General features: G+C 48.2%; 1 protein-coding gene across 1 annotated transcript in view; it reads left to right on the top strand.

The window, feature by feature from the left end:
- Positions 1-19,771, top strand: part of LOC148501207 (uncharacterized) — a 149,362-nt gene that overhangs the window by 97,539 nt on the left and 32,052 nt on the right. The window contains exons 11-13 of the mRNA XM_088450818.1: positions 6,524-6,560; positions 6,642-6,666; positions 7,421-7,438. Coding sequence (XP_088306944.1) covers positions 6,524-6,560; positions 6,642-6,666; positions 7,421-7,438 — 80 coding nt within the window. The remainder of the gene's footprint in view (positions 1-6,523; positions 6,561-6,641; positions 6,667-7,420; positions 7,439-19,771) is intronic.

A 19,771-nucleotide genomic window follows, 5' to 3' on the forward strand; every position in this document is an offset into this window, starting at 1 on the left:
GTGGACCCTAGGTGTGTTGGATGTGAGTGTGTGTGGACCCTAGGTGTGTTGGATGTGAGTGTGTGTGGCCCTAGGTGTGTTGGAGGTGACTGTGTGTGGACCCTAGGTGTGTTGGAGGTGAGTGTGTGTGGACCCTAGGTGTGTTGGAGGTGAGTGTGTGTGGACCCTAGGTGGATTGGAGGTGAGTGTGTGTTGACCCTAGGTGTGTTGGAGGTGAGTGTGTGTGGACCCTAGGTGTGTTGGAGGTGAGTGTGTGTGGACCCTAGGTGTGTTGAATGTGAGTGTGTGTGGACCCTAGGTGTGTTGGATGTGAGTGTGTATGGACCCTAGCCTAGGTGTGTTGGATGTGAGTGTGTGTGGACCCTAGGTGTGTTGGAGGTGAGTGTGTGTGGACCCTAGGTGTGTTGGAGGTGACTGTGTGTGGACCCTAGGTGTGTTGGAGGTGAGGGTGTGTGGACCCTAGGTGTGTTGGAGGTGAGGGTGTGTGGACCCTAGATGTGTTGGATGTGAGTGTGTGGACCCTAGATGTGTTGGATGTGAGTGTGTGTGGACCCTCAGTGTTTTGGAGGTGAGGGTTTGTGGACCCTAGGTGTGTTGGAGGTGAGGGTGTGTGGACCCTAGATGTGTTGGAGGTGAGGGTGTGTGGACCCTAGATGTGTTGGATGTGAGTGTGTGTGGACCCTAGGTGTGTTGGAGGTGAGTGTGTGTGGACCCTAAGTGTGTTGGAGGTGAGTGTGTGTGGACCCTTGGTGTGTTGGAGGTGAGTGTGTGTGGACCCTAGGTGTGTTGGAGGTGAGGGTGTGTGGACCCTAGGTGTGTTGGATGTGAGTGTGTGTGGACCCTAGGTGTGTTGGATGTGAGTGTGTGTGGACCCTAGGTGTGTTGGAGGTGACTGTGTGTGGACCCTAGGTGTGTTGGAGGTGAGGGTGTGTGGACCCTAGGTTTGTTGGAGGTGAGGGTGTGTGGACCCAAGATGTGTTGGATGTGAGTGTGTGTGGACCCTAGATGTGTTGGATGTGAGTGTGTGTGGACCCTCAGTGTTTTGGAGGTGAGGGTTTGTGGACCCTAGGTGTGCTGGAGGTGAGGGTGTGTGGACCCTAGATGTGTTGGAGGTGAGGGTGTATGGACCCTAGATGTGTTGGATGTGAGTGTGTGTGGACCCTAGGTGTGTTGGAGGTGAGTGTGTGTGGACCCTAGGTGGTGTTGGAGGTGAGTGTGTGTGGACCCTAGGTGTGTTGGAGGTGAGTGTGTGTGGACCCTAGGTGTGTTGGAGGTGAGGGTGTGTGGACCCTAGGTGTGTTGGATGTGAGTGTGTGTGGACCCTAGGTGTGTTGGATGTGAGTGTGTATGGACCCTAGCCTAGGTGTGTTGCATGTGAGTGTGTGTGGACCCTAGGTGTGTTGGAGGTGAGTGTGTGTGGACCCTAGGTGTGTTGGAGGTGAGTGTGTGTGGACCCTAGGTGTGTTGGAGGTGAGGGTGTGTGGACCCTAGGTGTGTTGGATGTGAGTGTGTGTGGACCCTAGGTGTGTTGGATGTGAGTGTGTATGGACCCTAGCCTAGGTGTGTTGCATGTGAGTGTGTGTGGACCCTAGGTGTGTTGGAGGTGAGTGTGTGTGGACCCTAGGTGTGTTGGAGGTGAGTGTGTGTGGACCCTAGGTGTGTTGGAGGTGAGTGTGTGTGGACACTAGGTGTGTTGGATGTGTGTGTGGACCCTAGGTGTGTTGGATGTGTGTGTAGACCCTAGGTGTGAGGGTGTGAGGACCCTAGGTGTGTTGGATGTGAGTGTGTACAGCCAGTGTAACTCCTCTATAACTCCTGTGTAATGTCTGTGTAACTTCTGTTACTCTTGTGTAACTCCTATTAAATGTCTACGTAACTGCTATGTAATGTCTAATGCCTGTGGAACTCCTGTGTTACACCTGTCTAATGCCTGTGGAACTCCTGTGTAATTCCTATGTAATGTCTATGGTACTCCTATGTAAGGCCTATGTAACTCCTATGTAAGGTCTATGTTACTCCTGTGTTACTCCTGTGTAACTCCTGTGTAACTCCTGTGTTACTTCAGTGTATCTTCTATGTTACTCCTGTGTAACTCCCGTGTAGCTCCTGTGTTGCTCCTGTGTAATTCCTGTTACTTCTGTGTATCTTCTATGTTACACCTGTCTAATGCCTGTGTAACTCCTATGTAATGTCTATGTTACTCCTCTGTAATGCCTATGTAACTCATGTGTAACTTCTGTTACACCTGTCTAATGCCTGTGTAACTCCTGTTACTCCTGTGTAACTATTATGTAATGTCTATGTAACTCCTGTGTAACTCCTATGTTACACCTGTCTAATGCCTGTGGAACTCCTGTGTTACTCTGTTACTCCTATGTAACTCCTATGTAATGTCTATATAATTCCTGTGTAACTCCTATGTTACACCTGTGTAATTTCTATGTTACTCCTATGTAATTCCTATGTTAAACCTGTGTTACTCCTATGTTAAACCTGTGTTACTCCTGTGTAACTCCTATGTAATGTCTATGTAACCATTGTGTAACGCCTATGTAATGTCTATGCAACTCCTATGTTAACACTGTTACTCCTGTGTAACTCCTATGAAATGTTTATGTAACTTCTATGTTACTCCTGTGTAACTCCTATGTTAAACCTGTTACTCCTATGTAATGTCTATGTAAGTCCTATATAATGTCTATGTAACTGCTGTGTAACTTCTATGTTACACTTACCTAATGCCTGTGGAACTCCTGTGTTACTCTGTTACTCCTATGTAACTCCTGTGGAACTCCTATGTAATGTCTATGTAACTCCTATGTTAAACCTGTGTTACTCCTATGTAATGTCTATATAACTCCTATGTTAAACCTGTGTTACTCCTATGTAATGTCTATGTAACTCCTATGTTAAACCTGTGTAACTCCTGTGTTAAACCTGTTACTCATATGTAATGTCTATGTAACTCCTATGTAATGTATATGTAACTCCTGTGTAAAGTCTATGTAACTCCTATGTTAAACCTGTGTTACTCCTATGTAATGTCTATTTAACTCCTATGTTAAACCTTTGTTACTCCTATGTAATGTCTATGTAACTCCTGTGTAACTCCTATGTTAAACTTGTGTTACTCCTATGTAACTCCTATGTTAAGCCTGTTACTCCTGTGTAACTCCTATGTAATGTCTTTGTAACTCCTGTGTAACTTCTATGTTACACCTGTCTAATGCCTGTGGAACTCCTGTGTTACTCTTACTCCTGTGTAACTCATATGTAACTCCTGTGCTATTCCTGTGTAACTCCTATGTAATGTCTATGTAACTCCTATGTTAATCCTGTGTTACTCCTATGTAATGTCTATGTAACTCCTATGTAATGTGTATGTAAACATTGTGTAACTCCTATGTTAAACCTGTGTTACTCCTATGTTACTCCTGTGTAACTCTTATGTAATGTCTATGTAACTCCTATGTTAAACCTGTGTTACTCATCTGTAACTCATATGTTAAGCCTGCTACTCCTATGTTAAACCTATGTAACGCCTATGTAATGTCTTTGTAACTCCTGTGTAACTTCTGTTACACCTGTCTAATGCCTGTGTTACTCTGTTACTCCTGTGTAACTCATATATAATGTCTATGTAACTCCTATGTTAAACCTGTGTTACTCATATGTAACTCCTATGTTAAGCCTGTTACTCCTATGTTAATCCTGTGTAACTCCTATGTAATGTCTTTGTAACTTCTGTGTAACTTCTGTTACACCTGTCTAATGCTTGTGTTACTCTGTAACTCATATGTAATTTCTATGTAACTCCTATGTTAAACCTGTGTTACTCCTATGTAATGTCTATGTAACTCCTGTGTAACTCCTATCTTAAGCCTGTTACTCCTATGTAACTCCTATGTAATGTCTATGTAACTCCTGTGTAACTTCTATGTTACACCTGTCTAATGCCTGTGGAACTCCTGTGTTACTCTTACTCCTGTGTAACTCATATGTAACTCCTGTGCTATTCCTGTGTCTCCTATGTAACTCCTATGTTAATCCTGTGTTACTCCTATGTAATGTCTATGTAACTCCTATGGTAAACCTGTGTTACTCCTATGTAATGTCTATGTAACTCCTATGTTACTGCTGTGTAACTCCTATGTAATGTCTTTGTAACTCCTGTGTAACTTCTATGTTACACCTGTCTAATGCCTGTGGAACTCCTGTGTTACTCTGTTACTCCTGTGTAACTCATATGTAACTCTTGTGCTATTCCTGTGTAACTCCTATGTAATGTCTATGTAACTCCTATGTTAATCCTGTGTTACTCCTATGTAATGTCTATGTAACTCCTATGTTAAACCTGTGTTACTCCTATGTAATGTGTATGTAACCATTGTGTAACTCCTATGTTAAACCTATGTTACTCCTATGTAATGTCTATGTAACCAGTGTGTAATGTCTATGTAACTCCTATGTTAAACCTGTGTTGCTCCTATGTAATGTCTATGTAACTAATATGTTAGACCTGTGTAACTCCTATGTAACCATTGTGTAACGCCTATGTTATGTCTATGCAACTTCTATGTTAAAACTGTTACTCCTGTCTAACTCTTATGTAATGTCTATGTAACTCCTGTGTCACTTATGTTACACCTGTCTCCTATGTAACTCCTATGTAATGTCTTTGTAACTCCTGTGTAACTTCTATGTTACACCTGTCTAATGCCTGTGGAACTCCTGTGTTACTCTGTTACTCCTGTGTAACTCATATGTAACTCTTGTGCTATTCCTGTGTAACTCCTATGTAATGTCTATGTAACTCCTATGTTAATCCTGTGTTACTCCTATGTAATGTCTATGTAACTCCTATGTTAAACCTGTGTTACTCCTATGTAATGTCTATGTAACTCCTATGTTAGACCTGTGTTACTCCTATGTTAAACCTGTGTAACTCCTATGTAATGTCTATGTAACCATTGTGTAATGCCTATGTAATGTCTATGCAAATTCTATGTTAAAACTGTTACTCCTGTGTAACTCCTATGTAATGTCTATGTAACTCCTGTGTTACACCTGTCTAATGCCTGTTACTCCTGTGTAACTCCTATGTAATGTCTATGTAACCATTGTGTAATGCCTATGTAACTCCTATGTTAAACCTGTGTTACTCCTATGTAATGTCTATGTAACTCCTATGTAATGTCTATGTAACTCCTATGTTAAACCTGTATTACTCCTATGTAATGTCTATATAACCATTGTGTAACTCCTATGTAATGTCTATGTAACTCTTTTGTGTAACTTCTATGTAATGTCTATGTAACTCCTATGTTAGACGTGTTACTCTTATGTAATGTCTATGTAACTCCTGTGTAACTCCTATGTTAAACCTGTGTTACTCCTGTGTAACTCCTATGTAACCATTGTAACTCCTATGTAATGTCTATGTAACTCCTATGTTAGACGTGTTACTCTTATGTAATGTCTATGTAACTTCTGTGTTAAACCTGTGTTACTCCTGTGTAACTCCTATGTAATGTCTATGTAACCATTGTGTAACTCCTATGTAATGTCTATATAACCATTGTGTAACTCCTATGTAATGTCTATGTAACTCTTTTGTGTAACGTCTATGTAATGTCTCTGTAACTCCTATGTTAGACGTGTTACTCTTATGTAATGTCTATGTAACTCCTGTGTAACTCCTATGTTAAACCTGTGTTACTCCTATGTAATGTCTATGTAACTCTTTTGTGTAACTCCTATGTAATGTCTATGTAACTCTTTTGTGTAACTTCTATGTAATGTCTATGTAACTCCTATGTTAGACGTGTTACTCTTATGTAATGTCTATGTAACTCCAGTGTAACTCCTATGTTAAACCTGTGTTACTCCTGTGTAACTCCTATGTTAAACCTATGTAATGTCTATGTAACCATTGTGTAACTCCTATGTAAAGGATATCCTACCTGATATCGTGCTGCGCGCTCCCGCGGGATCGTAAATCGCATCCCCAAATCCTCTGCATGTTCATATGCAATGTACGATCCCATTCAGATGGTGGAGGGGGGAGCCAGCATATTGTGCGGTCAGTGGGGACCACGCGATTGCCAGCGGGGACAGCACGATCCAATCCATCTGCCATCTGCCGACGGATTGGCAGTCGCCCTACACGGTGCATCGCACCGTGTATGGCCACCATTAGAGCTAATATTGAGGATGAGAGCAGGGGAAGTGGTACTGTGATTTCTCTGTGCATATAGAGACTAAGAGCAGGTATAAGGATTGCATATAGCCCGTGGATAGTGGTGCTGTGCATTGTCCATACATTCTGTATAAGAGCAGATTCCTGTAGTGGTTATTAAACCTTTCCTAGAACTATTCTGAGCATAAGAGGCAGCTGGGACCTAATACTGACCCATGATGACTGTACATTGGTAGACAGATTACTGAGCGTTGGATCAGTGGGTACGTGTTATGGGCACACAATCTATGTGCTGGTTTCATTACGTCTATTTATTATTGACAGGAAGAAAAGATCCCGGAGGAAGTACAGCCCCCGGCAGGTGAGATGTCCGTCTGTCTCTCTGCTGCTCTTTGGGGGGATTTGCAGGAAATCTCTAACAGGATCTTTTATTTCTTTCCAGTGACTGGAAAAGGCTGTAAGGGAAGGTGAGTATGTGCCTGATGTCAGCGCAGGATTGCTGGCCTCACTGTGCAGCTCTAGGGGGAATTCAACTCAACGTGACATTGAACAGCACCAGGAATGAGCTCTGATCTCTATTCAGTTGTCCCCATTGTGCCTGCACTTAGGTCAGGAGATGTCTAAAGCCAGGTGTTTAGCCGCGGTACCCTGCATTCTCCAACTGAAGTGCTGGCTCCGATGCTGTTAGTGCATGCGCCTAGCCCGAAACCAGCATGGCGGCATTGGTTTAGTCGGGTTTCTGCGCACCTCAGACATCACAGGGCAAGTAAAGAATTGGTGGGCAAGGAGCTGGCACTATTTTGTTAACCATGTTCACACAGTGTGGATGGTGGCGTGCTCGGTCCAGCCATGTAGGCACGCAACAACTGAACCCCCCTTTTTACAATTTGGGTGGGGGTGTGCTCGGTGATGGATTGTAAGCTCTCACGAGCAGGACCCTCCTTTTTTCCTCATGTCCTCTGCCTTTCCCTACCTACACCATCATTTCTAACAGCGCCCATCCCCCGTGTACAGCGCCCAGCTTTGTAGCCTTCTAAATAAAGAATAATAAGTCCAGTAGGGACGCACATAATAGGGATAACTTTATATTTAGGGACAAAGTGAGTGCAGGTGTAGTGATATCAGTTACACCATTGTCTTATAGTAACATTACTTAGTGTAGACCTATCTGGTAGCACCAGTCTAACATGACCCTTCTCTCCTCTCCTGTGCCGAGCGCAGCGCTGGTGACACCATTGGGTAAGTCATGACCGTGGCAATACAGGCTCTGTATCACAGCCTAACCCTCCCCCTAGTGCCTAACCCTGATACTTACCCTCTGTATCACAGCCTAACCCTCACCCTAGTGCCTAACCCTGATACTTACCCTCTGTATCACAGCCTAACCCTCCCCCTAGTGCCTAACCCTGATACTTACCGTCTGTATCGCAGCCTAACCCCCCCCCCTAGTGCCTAATCCTGATACTTACCCTCTGTATCACAGCCTAACCCCCCCCCCTAGTGCCTAACCCTGATACTTACCCTCTGTATCACAGCCTAACCCTCCCCCTAGTGCCTAACCCTGATGCTTACCCTCTGTATCACAGCCTAACCCTCCCCCTAGTGCCTAACCCTGATACTTACCGTCTGTATCGCAGCCTAACCCCCCCCCCCTAGTGCCTAATCCTGATACTTACCCTCTGTATCACAGCCTAACCCTCCCCCTAGTGCCTAACCCTGATACTTACCCTCTGTATCGCAGCCTAACCCTCCCTCTAGTGCCTAACCCTGATACTTACCTTCTGTATCGGAGCCTAACCCTCCCCCTAGTGCCTAACCCTGATACTTACCCTCTGTATCGCAGCCTAACCCTGATACTTACCCTCTGTATCGCAGCCTAACTCTCCCCCTAGTGCCTAACCCTGATACTTACCCTCTGTATCGCAGCCTAACCCTTCCCCTAGTGCCTAACCCTGATACTTACCTTCTGTATCGCAGCCTAACCCTCCCCCTAGTGCCTAACCCTGATACTTACCCTCTGTATCGCAGCCTAACGCTCCCCCTAGTGCCTAACCCTGATACTTACCCTCTGTATCACAGCCTAACCCTTCCCCTAGTGCCTAACCCTGATACTTACCGTCTGTATCGCAGCCTAACCCTTCCCCTAGTGCCTAACCCTGATACTTACCTTCTGTATCACAGCCTAACCCTCCCCCTAGAGCCTAACCCTGATATTTACCCTCTGTATCACAGCCTAACTCTCCCCCTAGTGCCTAACCCTGATACTTACCCTCTGTATCGCAGCCTAACTCTCCCCCTAGTGTCTAACCCTGATACTTACCTTCTGTATCGCAGCCTAACCCTCCCCCTAGAGCCTAACCCTGAAATTTGCCCTCTGTATCGCAGCCTAACCCTCCCCCTAGTGCCTATCCCTGATACTTACCCTCTGTATCGCAGCCTAACCCTCCCCCTAGTGCCTAACCCTGATACTTACCCTCTGTATCGCAGCCTAACACTCCCCCTAGTGCCTAACCCTGATACTTACCGTCTGTATCGCAGCCTAACACTCCCCCTAGTGCCTAACCCTGATACTTACCCTCTGTATCACAGCCTAACCCTCCCCCTAGTGCCTAACCCTGATACTTACCCTCTGTATCACAGCCTAACCCTCCCCCTAGTGCCTCACCCTGATACTTACCTTCTATATCGCAGTCTAACCCTCCCCCTAGTGCCTAACCCTGATACTTACCTTCTGTATCGCAGCCTAACCCTCCCCCTAGTGCCTAACCCTGATACTTACCCTCTGTATCGCAGCCTAACCCTCCCCCTAGTGCCTAACCCTAATACTTACCCTCTGTATCGCAGCCTGACCCTCCCCCTAGTGCCTAACCCTGATACTTACCTTCTGTATCGCAGCCTAACCCTCCCCCTAGTGTCTAACCCTGATACTTACCTTCTGTATCACAGCCTAACCCTCCCCCTAGTGCCTAACCCTGATACTTACCATCTGTATCGCAGCCTAACCCTCCCGCTAGTGCCTAACCCTGATACTTACCTTCTGTATCACAGCCTAACCCCCCCCCTAGTGCCTAATCCTGATACTTACCCTCTGTATCACAGCCTAACCCTCCCCCTAGTGCCTAACCCTGATACTTACCCTCTGTATCGCAGCCTAACCCTCCCTCTAGTGCCTAACCCTGATACTTACCTTCTGTATCGGAGCCTAACCCTCCCCCTAGTGCCTAACCCTGATACTTACCCTCTGTATCGCAGCCTAATCCTGATACTTACCCTCTGTATCGCAGCCTAACCCTCCCCCTAGTGCCTAACCCTGATACTTACCCTCTGTATCGCAGCCTAACCCTTCCCCTAGTGCCTAACCCTGATACTTACCTTCTGTATCGCAGCCTAACCCTCCCCCTAGTGCCTAACCCTGATACTTACCATCTGTATCGCAGCCTAACCCTCCCCCTAATGCCTAACCCTGATACTTACCCTCTGTATCACAGCCTAACCCTTCCCCTAGTGCCTAACCCTGATACTTACCGTCTGTATCGCAGCCTAACCCTTCCCCTAGTGCCTAACCCTGATACTTACCTTCTGTATCACAGCCTAACCCTCCCCCTAGAGCCTAACCCTGATACTTACCCTCAGTATCGCAGCCTAACCCTCCCCCTAGAGCCTAACCCTGATATTTACCCTCTGTATTGCAGCCTAACTCTCCCCCTAGTGCCTAACCCTGATACTTACCCTCTGTATCGCAGCCTAACTCTCCCCCTAGTGTCTAACCCTGATACTTACCTTCTGTATCGCAGCCTAACCCTCCCCCTAGAGCCTAAAACTGAAATTTGCCCTCTGTATCGCAGCCTAACCCTCCCCCTAGTGCCTAACCCTGATACTTACCCTCTGTATCGCAGCCTAACCCTCCCCCTAGTGCCTAACCCTGATACTTACCCTCTGTATCGCAGCCTAACACTCCCCCTAGTGCCTAACCCTGATACTTACCGTCTGTATCGCAGCCTAACACTCCCCCTAGTGCCTAACCCTGATACTTACCCTCTGTATCGCAGCCTAACCCTCCCCCTAGTGCCTAACCCTGATACTTACCCTCTGTATCACAGCCTAACCCTCCCCCTAGTGCCTAATCCTGATACTTACCCTCTGTATCACAGCCTAACCCTCCCCCTAGTGCCTAACCCTGATACTTACCCTCTGTATCGCAGCCTAACCCTCCCACTAGAGCCTAACCCTGATACTTACCCTCTGTATCACAGCCTAACCCTCCCCCTAGTGCCTAACCCTGATACTTACCCTCTGTATCACAGCCTAACCTACCCCCTAGTGCCTAACCCCTGATACTTACATTCTGTATCGCAGCCTAACCCTCCCCCTAGTGCCTAACTCTGATACTTACCCTCTGTATCGCAGCCTAACCCTCCCCCTAGTGCCTAACCCTGATACTTACCTTCTATATCGCAGTCTTACCCTCCCCCCTAGAGCCTAACCCTGATACTTACCTTCTATATCGCAGTCTAACCCTCCCTCTAGTGCCTAACCCTGATACTTACCTTCTGTATCGCAGCCTAACCCTCCCCCTAGTGCCTAACCCTGATACTTACCCTCTGTATCGCAGCCTAACCCTCCCCCTAGTGCCTAACCCTAATACTTACCCTCTGTATCGCAGCCTAACCCTCCCCCTAGTGCCTAACCCTGATACTTACCTTCTGTATCGCAGCCTAACCTTCCCCCTAGTGCCTAACCCTGATACTTACCTTCTGTATCGCAGCCTAACCCTCCCCCCTAGTGCCTAACCCTGATACCCTCTGTATCGCAGCCTAACCCTCCCCCTAGTGCCTAACCCTGATACTTACCATCTGTATCGCAGCCTAACCCTCCCGCTAGTGCCTAACCCTGATACATACCTTCTGTATCACAGCCTAACCCTCCCCCTAGTGCCTAATCCTGATACTTACCCTCTGTATCACAGCCTAAACCTCCCCCTAGTGCCTAACCCTTATACTTACCCTCTGTATCGCAGCCTAACCCTCCCCCTAGAGCCTAACCCTGATACTTACCATCTGTATCGCAGCCTAACCCCCCCCTAGTGCCTAATCCTGATACTTACCCTTCTGTATCGCAGCCTAACCCTCCCCCTAGTGCCTAACCCTGATACTTACCCTCTGTATTGCAGCCTAACCCTCCCTCTAGTGCCTAACCCTGATACTTACCTTCTGTATCGGAGCCTAACCCTCCCCCTAGTGCCTAACCCTGATACTTACCCTCTGTATCGCAGCCTAACCCTGATACTTACCCTCTGTATCGCAGCCTAACCCTCCCCCTAGTGCCTAACCCTGATACTTACCCTCTGGATCGCAGCCTAACCCTTCCCCTAGTGCCTAACCCTGATACTTACCTTCTGTATCGCAGCCTAACCCTCCCCCTAGTGCCTAACCCTGATACTTACCGTCTGTATCGCAGCCTAACCCTCCCCCTAGTGCCTAACCCTGATACTTACCCTCTGTATCGCAGCGTAACCCTCCCGCTAGTGCCTAATCCTGATACTTACCCTCTGTATCGCAGCCTAACCCTCCCCCTAGTGCCTAACCCTGATACTTACCCTCTGTATCGCAGCCTAACCCTCCCCCTAGTGCCTAATCCTGATACTTACCCTCTGTATCACAGCCTAACCCTCCCCCTAGTGCCTAACCCTGATACTTACCCTCTGTATCACAGCCTAACCCTCCCCCTAGTGCCTAACCCTGATACTTACCCTCTGTATCGCAGCCTAACCCTCCCCCTAGTGCCTAATCCTGATACTTACCCTCTGTATCGCAGCCTAATCCTCCCCCTAGTGCCTAACCCTGATACTTACCTTCTGTATCGCAGCCTAACCCTCCCCCTAGTGCCTAACCCTGATACTTACCTTCTGTATCGCAGCCTAACCCTACCCCTATGGCCTAACCCTGATACTTACCCTCTGTTTCACAGCCTACCCCTACCCCTAGTGCCTAACCCTGATACTTACCCTCTGTATCGCAGCCTAACCTTCCCTCTAGTGCCTAACCCTGATACTTACCTTCTGTATCGCAGCCTAACCCTCCCCCTAGTGCCTAACCCTGATACCCTCTGTATCGCAGCCTAACCCTCCCCCTAGTGCCTAACCATGATACTTACCATCTGTATCGCAGCCTAACCCTCCCGCTAGTGCCTAACCCTGATACATACCTTCTGTATCACAGCCTAACCCTCCCCCTAGTGCCTAATCCTGATACTTACCCTCTGTATCACAGCCTAAACCTCCCCCTAGTGCCTAACCCTGATACTTACCCTCTGTATCGCAGCCTAACCCTCCCCCTAGAGCCTAACCCTGATACTTACCGTCTGTATCGCAGTCTAACCCCCCCCCTAGTGCCTAATCCTGATACTTACCTTCTGTATCGCAGCCTAACCCTCCCCCTAGTGCCTAACCCTGATACTTACCCTCTGTATTGCAGCCTAACCCTCCCTCTAGTGCCTAACCCTGATACTTACCTTCTGTATCGGAGCCTAACCCTCCCCCTAGTGCCTAACCCTGATACTTACCCTCTGTTTCGCAGCCTAACCCTGATACTTACCCTCTGTATCGCAGCCTAACCCTCCCCCTAGTGCCTAACCCTGATACTTACCCTCTGTATCGCAGCCTAACCCTTCCCCTAGTGCCTAACCCTGATACTTACCTTCTGTATCGCAGCCTAACCCTCCCCCTAGTGCCTAATTCTGATACTTACCCTCTGTATCGAAGCCTAACCCTCCCCCTAGAGCCTAACCCTGATACTTACCATCTGTATCGCAGCCTAACCCTCCACCTAGTGCCTAACCCTGATACTTACCTTCTGTATCACAGCCTAACCCTCCCCCTAGTGCCTAATCCTGATACTTACCCTCTGTATCGCAGCCTAACCCTCCCCCTAGTGCCTAACCCTGATACTTACCGTCTGTATCGCAGCCTAACCCCCCCCTAGTGCCTAATCCTGATACTTACCCTCTGTATCGCAGCCTAAACCTCCCCCTAGTGCCTAACCCTGATACTTACCCTCTGTATCACAGCCTAACCCTCCCCCTAGTGCCTAATCCTGATACTTACCCTCTGTATCACAGCCTAACCCTCCCCCCTAGTGCCTAACCCTGATACTTACCTTCTGTATCGCAGCCTAACCCTCCCCCTAGTGCCTAACCCTGATACTTACCCTCTGTATCACAGCCTAACCCCCCCCTTGTGCCTAACCCTGATACTTACCTTCTGTATCGCAGCCTAACCCTCCCCCTAGTGCCTAACCCTGATACTTACCCTCTGTATCACAGCCTAACCCTCCCCCTAGTGCCTAACCCTGATACTTACCTTCTGTATCGCAGCCTAACCCTCCCTCTAGTGCCTAACCCTGATAATTAACCTCTGTATCGCAGCCTAACCCTCCCCCTAGTGCCTAACCCTGATACTTACCGTCTGTATCGCAGCCTAACCCACCCCCTAGAGCCTAACCCTGATACTTACCTTCTGTATCGCAGCCTAATCCTCCCCATAGTGCCTAACCCTGATACTTACCCTCTGTATCGCAGCCTAACCCTCCCCCTAGTACCTAACCCTGATACTTACCCTCTGTATCGCAGCCTAACCCTCCCCCTAGTGCCTAACCCTGGTACTTACCCTCTGTATCGCAGCCTAACCCTCCCCCTAGTGCCTAACCCTGATACTTACCCTCTGTATCACAGCCTAACCCTCCCCTAGTGCCTAACCCTGATACTTACCCTCTGTATCACAGCCTAACCCTCCCCCTAGTGCCTAACCCTGATACTTACCCTCTGTATCACAGCCTAATCCTCCCCCTAGTGCCTAACCCTGATACTTACCCTCTGTATCGCAGCCTAACCCTCCCCCTAGTGCCTAACCCTGATACTTACCTTCTATATCGCAGCCTAACCCTCCCCCTAGTGCCTAACCCTGATACTTACCCTCTGTATCACAGCCTAACCCTCCCCCTAGAGCCTAACCCTGATACTTACCTTCTGTATCGCAGCCTAACCCTCCCCCTAGTGCCTAACCCTGATACTTACCCTCTGTATCACAGCCTAACCTCCCCCCTAGTGCCTAACCCTGATACTTACCTTCTGTATCGCAGCCTAACCCTCCCCCTAGTGCCTAACCCTGATACTTACCCTCTGTATCACAGCCTAACCCTCCCCCTAGTGCCTAACCCTGATACTTACCTTCTGTATCGCAGCCTAACCCTCCCTCTAGTGCCTAACCCTGATACTTAACCTCTGTATCGCAGCCTAACCCTCCCCCTAGTGCCTAACCCTGATACTTACCGTCTGTATCGCAGCCTACCCACCCCCTAGTGCCTAACCCTGATACTTACCCTCTGTATCGCAGCCTAACCCCCCCCTAGTGCCTAACCCTGATACTTACCCTCTGTATCGAAGCCTAACCCTCCCCCTAGAGCCTAACCCTGATACTTACCATCTGTATCGCAGCCTAACCCTCCACCTAGTGCCTAACCCTGATACTTACCTTCTGTATCACAGCCTAACCCTCCCCCTAGTGCCTAATCCTGATACTTACCCTCTGTATCGCAGCCTAACCCTCCCCCTAGTGCCTAACCCTGATACTTACCGTCTGTATCGCAGCCTAACCCCCCCTAGTGCCTAATCCTGATACTTACCCTCTGTATCGCAGCCTAACCCTCCCCCTAGTGCCTAACCCTGATACCTTCTGTATCACAGCCTAACCCTCCCCCTAGTGCCTAACCCTGATACTTACCCTCTGTATCGCAGCCTAACCCTCCCCCTAGTGCCTAACCCTGATACTTACCCTCTGTATCACAGCCTAACCCTCCCCCTAGTGCCTAACCCTGATACTTACCCTCTGTATCGCAGCCTAACCCTCCCCCTAGTGCCTAACCCTGATACTTACCCTCTGTATCGCAGCCTAACCCTCCCCCTAGTGCCTAACCCTGATACTTACCCTCTGTATCGCAGCCTAATCCTCCCCCTAGTGCCTAACCCTGATACTTACCTTCTGTATCGCAGCCTAACCCTCCCCCTAGTGCCTAATCCTGATACTTACCATCTGTATCACAGCCTAACCCTCCCCCTAGTGCCTAACCCTGATACTTACCCTCTGTATCGCAGCCTAATCCTCCCCCTAGTGCCTAACCCTGATACTTACCTTCTGTATCGCAGCCTAACCCTCCCCCTAGTGCCTAACCCTGATACTTACCCTCTGTATCGCAGCCTAATCCTCCCCCTAGTGCCTAACCCTGATACTTACCCTCTGTATCACAGCCTAACCCTCCCTCTAGTGCCTAACCCTGATACTTACCCTCTGTTTCAGAGCCTAACCCTCCCCCTAGTACCTAACCCTGATATGTACCCTCTGTATCACAGCCTATCCCTCCCCCTAGTACCTAACCCTGATACTTACCCTCTGTTTCACAGCCTAACCCTCCCCCTAGTGCCTAACCCTGATACTTACCTTCTGTATCGCAGCCTCTGGGATTCCGGTGCCGACGTTCTGTGCTTTAGGGTGCTGACCACATCCTATTATGTGCGGTTACCAAATCCCAACAGGGTGACGACGTTGTCAGTGATTTTGGAGATGAATGGCTGAATTACATAATTTGATTGAACAAATCTGATCAGTGTGTTTTTATCTTCCTATCTGGAGGGAGGACGACCAACAGTGTAATGATAATATCATTCTTACACATCAGCTTAGACATTGATTTCTGATATCACTTAATTTGATTTATTATAGTTGTACATAATATTGTTCTGTGCCTCCCTCCCAATCCACCCCTACTCCTGATTCCTGTTACAGGAGTACAGGGAACACGCACAGCGTCATGTTACAGGGAACACACACACACGCAGAGTAATGTTAGAGGGAACACACACACGCAGAGTCATGTTACAGGGAACACGCACACACACGCAGAGTCATGTTACAGGGAACACGCTAGGGGTGTGCACCGCCCACTTTTTGTGTTTTGGTTTTGGATCTGGATCTTTCTTCGTGTTTGGATCTGGATTGGTTTTGCCAAAACCACCCTTCCGTGTTTTGGGTTCTGGGTTTTGTGTTTTGGATCTGTATTTTTTTGGAAAAAAAGCATAAAAACAGCTAAAATCACAGAATTTGTGGATTTTTCTGCTCCTATTCTATTATTAACCTCAATAACCTGAATTTACACTAATTTCCAGTCTATTCTGAACACCTCACACCTCACAATAGTGTTTTTATGTCCAAAAGGTTGCACCGAGGTAGCTGGATGACTATGCTAAGCGACACGAGTGGGCGGCACAAACACGTGGCCCATCTAGGAGTGGCACTGCAGTGGCAGACAGGATGGCATTTTGAAAAACTAGGCCTCAAACTGTACATAAAGCAAAGAAAAAAAAGAGGTGCAAGATGGAATTGTCCTTGGGCCCTCCCACCCACCCTTATGTTGTATAAACAGGACATGCACACTTTAACAAACCAATCATATCAGCGCCATGGTCTGCCACACAACTGTGGCTGAAATGATTGGTTCGTTTGGGCCCCCACAAAACAAGCTGGCAATTAATCTGTCCCTGCACAAACTGGCTCTACGGAGGCAAGATGTCGTCCTCATCCTCCTCATCCACCGATTCCTCACCCTCTTCAGTGTTGTGTACATCCTCATCCTCACAGAGTATTAACTCGTCCCCACTGGAATCCACCACCACAGGTCCCTCTGTTCGTTCTGGAGGCTGGTCTCCCTGGAAGAGTTGATAATCCATTTTTATGAACATCATCTTCTCCACATTTTGTGGAAGCAACCTCCTACGCCTTTTGCTGACAAGGTTCCCGGCTGCACTAAACACTCTTTCGGAGTACACACTGGAGGGGGGGCAACTCAGGTAAAATAGAGCCAGTTTGTACAGGGGCCTCCAAATTGCCTCTTTTTCCTGCCAGTACAGGTATGGACTGTCTGACATGCCTACTTGGATGCTGTCACCGATGTAATCCTCCACCATTCTGTCAATGGTGACAGTATCATATGCAGTGACAGTAGACATGTCAGAAATTGTTGCCAGGTCCTTCAGTCCGGACCAGATGTCCAAACTTGGTCCTGCCTGCCCTGCATCACCGCTGGTGGGTTGCTTAGGATACCTAAGTTTTTTCCTGGCAGCCCCAGTTGCGGGAGAAAATGAAGAAGGAGCTGTTGACGTGTCACGTTCCGCTTCAGCTGACAGTGTTTTCACCAGCAGGTCTTTGCACCTCTGTAGGCTTGTGTCAGCCGGAAAGAGAGACACCACATAGGCTTTAAACCTAGGATCGAGCACGGTGGCCAAAATGTAGTGGTCTAATTTCAACAGATTGACCACCCTGGAATCCTGGCAAAGCGAATGAAGGGCTTCATCCACAAGTCCCACATGCCGAGCGGAATCGCTCCGTCTTAGCTCCTCCTTCACTTTCTCCAGCTGCTTCTGCAAAAGCCTGATGAGGGGAATGACCTGACTCAAGCTGGCAGTGTCTGAACTGACTTCACGTGTGGCAAGTTCGAAGGGCTGGAGAGCCTTGCACAACACGGAAATCATTCTCCACTGTGCTTGACTCAGGTGCATACCCCCTCCTTTGCCTATGTCATAGGTGGATGTATAGGCTTGAATGGCCTTTTGCTGCTCCTCCATCCTCTGAAGCATATAGAGGGTTGAGTTCTACCGCGTCACAACCTCTTGCTTCAGGTGATGGCGGGACAGGTTCAAGAGTGTTTGCTGGCGCTCCAGTCTTCGGCACGCAGTTGCTGAATGGCGAAAGTGGCCAGAAATTTTTCGGGCCACCCAAAGCATCTCCTGCACGCCCCTGTCGCTTTTCAGAAAATTCTGCACCACCAAGTTTATGTGAGCAAAACATGGGACGTGCTGGAATTTGCCCAGATGTAATGCCCGCACAATATTGGTGGCGTTGTCAGATATCACAAATCCCCAGGAGAGTCTAAGTGGGGTAAGCCACTGGGCGATGATTTCCCTCAGTTTCTCTAAGAGGTTGTCGGCGGTGTGCCTCTTACTGAAACTGGTGATACACAGCGTAGCCTGCCTTGGAACGAGCTGGCGTTTCTGAGATGCTGCTACTGGTGACGCTGCTGCTGTTGCTGCGTAAGGTGATACATCTACCCAGTGGGCTGTCACAGTCATATAGTCCTTAGTCTGCCCTGTTCCACTTGTCCACATGTCCGTGGTTAAGTGGATATTGTGTACAACGGCATTTTTCAGGACACTGAGGACACTTTTTCTGACGTTTCTGTACAGTCTCGGTATCGCCTGCCTAGTGAAGTGGAATCTAGATGGGATTTGGAACCGGGGACACACTACCTCCATCAATTGTCTAAATCCCACTGCACTAATGGCGGATACCGGACGCACATCTAACACCAACATAGCAGTCAAGGCCTCAGTTATACGTTTTGCTTCAGGATGACTGCTGTCGTACTTCATCCTCCTCGCTAAGGACTGTTGGAGGGTCAATTGTTTAGTAAAAGTAGTGGTGTTCCTACTTCCTCTCTGGGATGATGAACGACTCCCAGCAGCAACAGCAGCAGCGGCAGCAGTAGGCGTAGCAATGCAGGATCCTCCGGAGGAATCCCGGATAGGAGAGTCAGTCATGCCAGTGACATGGCCTGCAGGACCACTTCCGATCCTGGCTAAGGAGGAAATTGACAAGGAGGGAGTTGATGGTGTGGTTTGCAGGCGCTTGGATACAACAGGACAACAGGATTTAGGTGTCCCTGGACTGCTTACGGTCTTAGCCAAAGTTTCTGAACTTGACAGTAACTTTTTATGAACGCGCTGCAGGTGCCGTATAAGGGAGGATGTTCCTAGGTGGTTGACGTCCCTACCCCTACTTATTTCACCTTTACATATGGTACATATGGCAAGACAGTTGTTGTCCGGATTTGGATATAAATATTGCCAGACCAAAGAGGTGGAATGTTTGGTCTTCTGCCCAGGCATGACCGTGATGGGCTTTTTCATACCACGGACAACAACTGTCTCCCCCGGAGCCTGATTTAAACAAACCACATCACCATCAGAATCCTCCTCGCCAACTTCCTCCTCAGCGCCAGCTACACCAGTATCCTCATCCTGTTGTACTTCAACAGTGACATCTTCAATTTGCATATCAGCAAGTGGACTGTGGGTGCTCCTTTCAGCACTTGCAGGGGGCGTGCAAATTGGTGGAAAGAGCCACCTCTTCCCATCCAGTGCTGGGAAGGTCAGGCATCGCAACCACCACCACACTTGGACTCTCCTTGGGGATTTGTGATATCTTCTTAGAACGCACAGTTCTTCGCTGTGCTTTTGCCAGCTTAACTCTTTTGATTTTTTTAGTGGGAGGAGGGCTTCCATCGTCATGTGAAGCTGAACCACTAGTCATGAACATAGGGAAAGACCTTAGCCGTTCCTTGCCACTCCGTGTCGTAAATGGCATATTGGCAAGTTTACGTTTCTCTTCAGCTGATTTAAATGTTTTTTTCAAGGTCATTTTCCTGAACTTTGTCATTTGGGATTGTATGTGCCCTCTACTATGACATT

The sequence above is a fragment of the Taudactylus pleione genome, unplaced genomic scaffold (genome assembly GCF_031769625.1).
Source record: "Taudactylus pleione unplaced genomic scaffold, aTauple2 ptg000526l, whole genome shotgun sequence".
NCBI classification, from domain to species: Eukaryota; Metazoa; Chordata; class Amphibia; order Anura; family Myobatrachidae; genus Taudactylus; species Taudactylus pleione.